Source organism: Ixodes scapularis, unplaced genomic scaffold (assembly GCF_016920785.2).
Source record: "Ixodes scapularis isolate PalLabHiFi unplaced genomic scaffold, ASM1692078v2 PGA_scaffold2__306_contigs__length_199485367, whole genome shotgun sequence".
Classification (NCBI taxonomy): Eukaryota; Metazoa; Arthropoda; class Arachnida; order Ixodida; family Ixodidae; genus Ixodes; species Ixodes scapularis.
Window position 1 is genome coordinate 35,850,236 of NW_024609857.1, and position 8,063 is coordinate 35,858,298.

At 44.7% G+C, this 8,063-nt stretch overlaps 1 protein-coding gene across 1 annotated transcript; it reads right to left on the bottom strand.

Annotated features, from left to right (window-relative positions):
- Window positions 1–7,815, bottom strand: LOC8037674 (src kinase-associated phosphoprotein 2). Its single transcript, XM_029966049.4, has 7 exons — window positions 7,650–7,815; window positions 7,109–7,375; window positions 6,686–6,811; window positions 6,394–6,468; window positions 5,728–5,942; window positions 5,218–5,296; window positions 1–869 (listed from the first exon to the last, which is right to left on the bottom strand). The coding sequence occupies exons 1-7, from the start codon at window positions 7,687–7,689 to the stop codon at window positions 361–363; spliced, it is 1,311 nt and encodes a 436-aa protein (XP_029821909.2). The 5' UTR covers window positions 7,690–7,815; the 3' UTR covers window positions 1–360.
- Between the last annotated feature and the right edge of the window lie 248 nt (window positions 7,816–8,063).

Consider the following 8,063-nt stretch of genomic DNA (forward strand, 5'->3'; position numbering starts at 1 on the left):
TTAATATTTTGAGAATCTGTTTATGTGTAGTAGCTCTTAACACCATAACTCACGACAGTGGCAGCATTGGCTAAAATGCACAAAAGCTCAGTGTAAAAAAAAAAAAAAACACCTTTTCAGTGGAAAATACACTTTTCAAATTGAAGTGCTCTTAACACCATAACTCACTACAGTGGCAGCGTTGGCTAAAATGTACAAAAGCTCAGTAAAAAAAAAAAAAAAAAAAAAAAAAAAAAAAGCACCTTTTTAGTGCAAAATACACTTTTCAAATTGAAGTAAGACGGCAATAACCGACAGATCTTCCTCCCCAGAACAGGGTCTCGTCAAGATTGAGAGACTTTGCAAGCCTCCGGACAGTGTTCACTCCACCCTCTCAAATGCCGCCATCAAGTAGTCCTTGGGCACAAAACCTACGCCTCCCTTCTGTCCTTGTGCCTTTGCGACCCACCAGGCCTGCCTGTCATACTCCCTGCTCAGCACCTTGAGCATGTCCCCCCTCCGAAAGGAGAGCTCATCCCCACGCTCCCCGAGGCAGTCCCAGAGTGCCAGGTACCAGTCCTGATAGTCCCCTTCCACCACTTCGTCTTCTGCCGCATCCTTGTGGCCTTGGCCAGAGTTCTCGAGGTAGCTCTCACCATCTTCGTAGAGTGGCTCCTCCTCGTCGGCGTCTTCGACGGCCGTGGTCCGGTCGCCGACGTACTCATACGAGAGTTCCCGGTCAATTTCGGGCGAGTCCCGTGCTGCCGGAACTTTCGGCGACGCCCTATTGACGTGTTCTCGCTGAGGGGTGTGGCTTGCCAGAGGGGATGATCCGGATGGTGATGCGGAGTGACTGCCATTGCTCCCAACCTCCAGGTGTGACTCGGAGCCTGAGGGGAGCGTGTGACAAAGAAAAAACCAGTTTTGGAATGTTTGGTGACCGCAAGGTACACCCGCTGGCAATATGAAGGTGAACGCTGGACCATCGACCGCTCCGTGCTATCAGTGCGATGACGCGGCCACCGTGACACCTCGCTTTCTTATTGCGATATGAAGGTGAACGCCGGAGTGGTTGACGGTCCTGCGTTCACCTTAGTATTGCCTGCGGGTGTACAGTCATGAATCATACAAGCGACAACGCTCCGTCTGCCCTTTTTCTATGACTGCGGTCTCTACTATCCCCATTATCGCTCGATTTGTCAAAGAGTTAAGAGACTGGAACCCAAACTTTATGTTCCAGCCCTAGTTTGGACCAGAACGTCCTTAATAGCCAGCAGGTACCCCAAATGAGTATTAAGGGCTGTTCCCTCTCATATATCTAATGACTGTGCATTTTATAGTTGCGATAGGGGGTAATGACGGGGAAAATATCTGCGTTAAAGAATGCTGAAGTGTAAATTTTCTCTCATAATGTGCTGCTATTTTTGGCCTGCTTCTACAAGAATGTCTAGTATAGACGCCTTCAACACATCAGTTACCCAAGCCGCCACCATTGGGCGCGCTTCTCAGGCAGCCATTGCCAGACTGAGTCTTGGCCTGCACTTGCACCCCGGTTATCTCGCTTGTTGATGTTTGTGTGACGATGACCGACCGCAGTGGGACAAGTGATTGGCGTCCGACGGGCAAGGCGTGCTCTATAATGGGTTGCAAAAACTGCAGTGGTGACAATGAGGTCTGGATCTCGCTGAAGCACACAAACTCTTCGTGCTTGGTACTGTTTTCGATGCACGGATTCATGCTGAACAACCCAAACCAATAACGTAACCAGAATTGTTTTTTTTTGTTTCTTTTTTTTTTGGGGGGGGGGGGGGGGGGGGGGCGGATGTTCATGACTTGGGGTGCGAGAAGGGGTGTCAAAATGCATGTGCACAATATAGGACCTGCTCGGCTTGGGGGGGGGGGGGGGGGGGGGGGGGGGTGAGCTGAAGCCTCACAAACCTCCCCCCTGGCTACACCACTGACCAGAGCAAAGCAGCTTTAAGATGTCTTGTATTAAAGGTCAGTGGTGTAGCACCTTTCCTCAGGCTGCGCTAGCAAATTAGCAACAGCTCCTTCGTGCAAGAATTTCTACCTAGCGCATAGGTTATCTGCTGTAACTTTCATTCCAATATACCCAGCACCGAACACAATGTTTTTCTGATGAACGACTAGGTGCAGCATCAAACAGCATGCGAGCGACCCCCGCCGAGCGAAGTTTACTAGGAATTTATTGGGTGATTTCACGTAAGATCGAGACCAAAGGGTGGCTGTTCGACATTTTTAAATCAACTGATGTTTTTATATGCCACTGTCTTGTGTCTGGTATAAACAAATCCACACTTAGTTTTGACCAGAAAAAAAATTTGGGGACAGGAAAAGTCGCAAGGCATGAAGAGGTGGACAGTTGCATTAATGCGCACTGATGGAGGGGGAACGTTTGAAAGGGAATAACTAAAAAAATACAATTAGGAGAATTCTAATACTTTTTAGAAAAAGAAACTATAGGTATGCTTGCTTGTAATATAGTATAGTAAAATATTTATTTAAATTATATTCCTTTTTCTAAAAAATTTCCAAACATGCCTGCTCGAACGACAAAAGGCAAAATTTGGAGGCCTCTATCTCATGAAATAATTTAATCACCATCATATACTTTTCAGATAGTATTCTTCTTACATATGGCTATTATTTAAAATCTGAGTTACGATAGTCCTGATATATTAGGCAAACATGGTAACAATCAAACAACAAAACATTCCGATGCAAATAAAAAGAAAACACCACCTTCGATTTATTGAAATTCGGGTACCCTGTCACACTTTATTTCGGCATGCATTTCTATTAAAAACATGTTGCATCATTTGATTGAGAAAGAAGGCGTAACTTCCCAGAGTAGGGTCCTTTTTCAAAGCCTACACTTAGCAGTGCCCTATACGAGAAGCGACTCTGAGTTCCAGTTTCATGGAACTAACACCAATTGATCACAAATTCAAACCCAAATATCCATCAATGCATTAATTGTATTTAAGTAAAAGCTGAACATTTGGCATTTAGTGCTTACATCTCACAGTTCAATGCGTGGGATTTGGAGGAGTGCACCAAGAGCCCGATTTGGCACTAGACGCATCACAACCAAGCCAGCAAGTTCTCCAAGGAGAGAAAGAAGAAATATTCTGCTCCTATCTTTTATTGCATAATGAAATTGAAGTTTCTGGCACATTACAATTATGATATCTTCCTAGTAACCAAGGGGAGGTGTCGTGCAAAACAGCTAGCCTGGCAGTAGGTGGTGCAAAAAAGAAAGCTTGTACGCCAGAGTTGGAGGTGTTGATTATGACACCCATCCCTGCCAGTTTCAATACCGAGGGGCGTTATATTGGTGTACTGGTGTGCATTCACATAATCACTGTTGCATGATGCTTGTCAACCCCAGCCAGCAGTCATACTGCACTGGCCAAACTGCCTCTTTACAGCAGCCTCATGGTAAAACATGTTCGCCATGTTTTTTGTTCTTTTAGGCTTTAAGGATTTGTTTAAAAAAAAAAGAACTGCGAAAGCTGCACTAATGTAACATGTGCAGGCGAGTTACATGGCCAAGGGGACATAAAATAAAGTGCTAAATGTCATTATGAATTGAATAATTAACTCAAATTTGTTATTTATCCATTTAACCCCTTTTTAGTTTTAGGGAATTTCTGACCTTCAACTGCTGAATTGTTGTCTTCAAAATTACATTTGTTGCCTTCAAATCAAGTTTACAGCCATCAACAGAATGGGAGAAAAATTAAGAAAAATTGAGTGCTGCCATCTGTTGGCAGAGTCTCAAAGCAAGCCATGAGCGAGCCTGGTTCGTCCAAAACGATGGAGTGCGTGAACCGAGGAAGGCAAATGAGCTGTAGTCGTCCTGAGCAGTTTGGAGACGGCTTCATGTTGACGAGCTAGGCTTGTCCAACACGGTTAAGGGGTTAATAAGTGAAAATAAACATGGTACCAATTGGAAACCTGCAGAGCATCATCAAAAACTGCAAAGTCAATAAATTTTAGAAATAGCTTGAGTGCGTGGGAAGCACAGTAGAGCACCAACGTTACCACCCGTGCAACAAGCTCAAAGTTGGTGATGGGAAAACGTGGGTGATAAGAGATGGAGAAACTGCACGGGTGCATCATCACATCGCTAGCCTAGCACTTGTCGCACAAGTGGTAACTTCGGCGTACCACAGAACCCCAAGTGCTTCTACAGTTTACTACTTTAGTAGTTCTTGATGATGTCTGCCTGTAACTGAAACCACATGTGTATCCTTGCTAATTAAAATGTTAATCAACAAATTTGAGTTAATCATTCAACTTATCATGATGATTGACCCACTATACTATGTCACTTTGGCGGTATAACTACCTTGCACAGACCGCATTAGTGTAGCTTTCACGGCTTTTCTAAAACAAATCTTAAATGCCTAAAACAGAATACGCCCTGTATATAGCCAGGTCATTGCTACGGTTCGACAGAGGTGCAAGTAGTAAGTGCGGAGCCGGCAATTGGTTCAATGCTAATCTAGTAACCCGTAGTTGCGCTTAAAGGGCTACTCCACAGATTTTTTCATTGTCTCCGATTTGCTTGAAATTTTGCTAAACTAACCAACAAACATCGCAAAAATAGTATCCCAAATATTAGGTCAAAATATTGTTTTTTCGCGAAGTTATTGAATTTACAGTTTTGGTCCTCACCGTGTTTTTCAAGATCGAAGTCTCTACTGGCAACAATGAAAAAGTGACGTCAGTGAAAGGCAGGGGTTAACTCTTTGGGCTGTAGATTTTGTTTTAAACTGCTTCGAAGCAGTTTCATGGTGTCAAAAGAATGCTTGGGAAGCTCGCTGCAGTACCCGCGCTCCAGCATGGAACAAATGATTGGCATATTCTATTTTTTGGCTGCTTGCTGGACTGACAAGCCTGCCTGCCACTGATGTCACGGCCCTGAAAAGCGCGCGTATATTTGAATGTTGGTTTTTGCATCATTTTCATTTGCCGATTTCGCAATAACTATTATGAATTTCGCGATTCTAAATAGCATACCGGAGAGAGTAAAGGCCGGGGAGTCAGAAAATATAGTTAGTTGAGGTAGCTCAAAAAATCGGTGGAGTACCCCTTTAACAGGTGCCAAGTGTGGCAAGAGGGCAGAACTAACACAAATTGGCATGTTTAACATCCGTGAGGAGCAGGCGTCCCTATTAGATACCAGAAACGTCGCGCACAAGATCTTACCTGATGAAGGCGTCACTTTGCTGTTCTTTTCAATTGCTGAAATCCACTGTTTCATGTCTTTGGTGTTGAAGGCGATGAACTGGAAAGGTGTACAAGTTTAGAACATACAGAAAAAAGATTACAATAAGTCACAATTCAAAACTTTTCTGTCTATAAATTTGGCTCTGTCAAAGTCTTGTGTACTTATTTGGCAAAGACGAGTTGGTCTAACCCACTACTGTTTTCGGCCTCCATACAGTTGTGGCAGGCGCAACTGAAAAGAACTAGTAGCACACATTTTAAATCCAAGCATGTTCACTGAACTTAAAACACTTTTCAGAGCTACTACAGGCTCCTGCCGATGCATTTTCAAGATCACTACAGATTTCAAAAAGAGTGATAGATGTCGAGTGACACGAGTGAAAGAGCCAAAACATTCCGATTTTTCATTGGAATAGAATGAAACTTCACAAGTAAAAACACAAACAAAAGCTAAGGGATACTTTATATGTGCTGAGAGAGTAAACACACCTGGTAAGTTTTTTTGCCAGGGCAGACAATTTCAAATGCAGCATCCTTTTTCGAAGTGTCCTTGGTGGAGTAAACAAAGGGACGAGCCTCGTACGAGGCTAGTGGAATCTGCCCCTTCTGCCGTTTGTCCGTCGGCTTCTCATACAAGTACAGCATGCCGTCTTTAATAGCACACCACCTCTTCTGAAATGGGCTTAGGAGTCCACCGAGTCTCTCTGCACGAACACGTAAAATTTCAGTACACTTTTTTAGCATAAAGAGATGTGTAGTAACAGCATTCAACACCTCGAAACATCTCTGGGAAATCGTCTTGTCCGTCTTGGTGTTTTATGTTCTTTCCCTTATTTATATTAAATTCAAGAATGTCTCTAGGAGATTGATGGAACCCTTTTGTAATAAGTAAGGCGAGTAAAGGCTGGAACATGGTGCTATTCTATGGAAAAAATTATGCACGACGCCCTATGGGCGTCGTCATGCGTTCGCCTTTCCCGACAATCACTATGATGATGCCTGCGTGGCGTAGCATGCAGCGAGAAATCAATCCAGTTAAAAAGACATAAAAAGCAGATTGGGATGTATTATCTTTTGAAGAAAATTATGCACCTGCAATGTGTAAGGGTTACGTCTCAAACGTGAAGTGACAGGAGAAAAGAAACAAAAGTGCACCTTTTCCTTTTTTCTCAAGGATTCCTGTCTTGTCTGCCTTGGAAAGTTCGCTTGCCGGGATATCAACGACAGACCCTGCAAGCAACAGTACCAAGCTCTACATCCTTTGGTCGTCAGGAAACATTTCGACTCTAATTTTGTTAGATAACACAATAAACATAACGGTCACAGCATGTAATCCAGAAACTGGTTAGATGGCAAAAGCGTGGAAAGCACATTGTAGCATTTAGCTGCATGCACTTCATTGCATAAAAAGTCGACTATAGGGAAACAGAGCAAGCAATATCCTCACCATCTTCGGTCTGTTCGTCCATGTCGACAGATGGCCTGGTCTCTAGTCGAGAAAGTTCCCCTGTGGATGGCTCTGCGACTTCATCTGCTGCGTCTTCGATGGGCAAGGTATCGCAGCAAACGTAATCTGTTCAAATAATTGAATGAAGGCAATCAGTGCCGTATGGTCACACAACGGACAACAATTTGTCTGTGATGCTGGACCATGCACTAATAGTATATAGTATAACAAAAATTCTTTTTCTTTTTTTGTTGGAGGGGGGGGGGGGGGGGGAGGGGAGGGGAGGGGAGGGGAGGGGGGTTGAAGCCCCATAGGTTTCTCCGCCGGCTACGTCACTGCCATGCATGGTTTCAGAAAAATTTCCACCGTAGCTCTGCCATTCTCAGTGGAGTAGAAGACACGCACACGAAATGATCGCCTCACCTGGACTATTGTCGTGCGTGTAAGCAGCTTCTCTCGAGGCCAGCGCTGCTCCTATCTGCATGTCCAGGTAGGGATGTGGGCTGGACAAGGGCCGCGGAAGCTTCCAGCCTTGCATCTGCTCCGCATTGGCCAGATCCAGCGTGAGGAACTGGTGGGGGTGCTCGCGAAAGAGTCGCTGGAGCTTTTGGACAAGTTCCTCCCTGGCCGTCACGGCGGCAGGCGACAGCTCTTCCTTCTCGAGGGTCGTGGTCAGGAAAGAGTTCACATCTGTCCGCGTGCAGTGATACAAGCGGGGTCATTGACAAATGAGACGACAGACCAAAAAGCGAGCGAACGTTGCTGCGAGTCACGCCCGCGCAAAAAGCAGCGTCCGCTTCGCGCTTTCTCCCAAGTTTTGACTCCCCCCCCAAAAAAGTATATATATATTGTAACGTTTTATCACACATGAGGTCGGTTTCGAAGAATAAAGAGCGATCTCCAAAGCTCCTCGAAAGCAAAGCCGAGAAGCTGACGTTAGAGTCCAAAATCATGATTCACGAACCTTTGAGTATTTCTCTCACTTGATCATTGAATTTCAACATTGTCTTGCCTGTACGCGAGCAAGCAGTACTTAGATTGAATAAGAGAAGTAACTTCGGCGGAATGTAGTGTTTGTACAGTTGGCTCAACGAGTTTAAACGAGGAATTTGAAAACTTCGATCGCGACTCCAACTGACTCCAACTAGCTATAGGTGGCGCCACTCATTTTCCAAGATGGCGGGTTTAGTGAGGGTCAGAGATGCCTGCCGCTGTTGAGCCTGTCTAGTGTGCTGGCTTCACTGAGCGACATAAATTATTTCTGGTAATACGAGGAAGCTAATGTTTTATGAGCGCAGGTCACCTCTTTAACTTGAAAACAAGAACGGTGTTTAGCGTATTAATTACGGAAGGATGCGGGTTTTCATTTTGGAGCGAA

What these genes read in the sequence shown, in the direction of transcription:
- LOC8037674 (XM_029966049.4), bottom strand. Translation starts at nt 7,689, where the DNA reads ATGTTGAAATTCAATGATCAAGTGAGAGAAATACTCAAAG. An exon ending in CCTTGAGAAAAAAGGAAAAG is followed by an intron (nt 5,943 to 6,393) that starts GTGCACTTTTGT and finishes GTGTTCGTGCAG; the next exon opens with AGAGACTCGGTGGACTCCTA. An exon ending in CAAAGTGACGCCTTCATCAG is followed by an intron (nt 870 to 5,217) that starts GTAAGATCTTGT and finishes CGCTCCCCTCAG; the next exon opens with GCTCCGAGTCACACCTGGAG.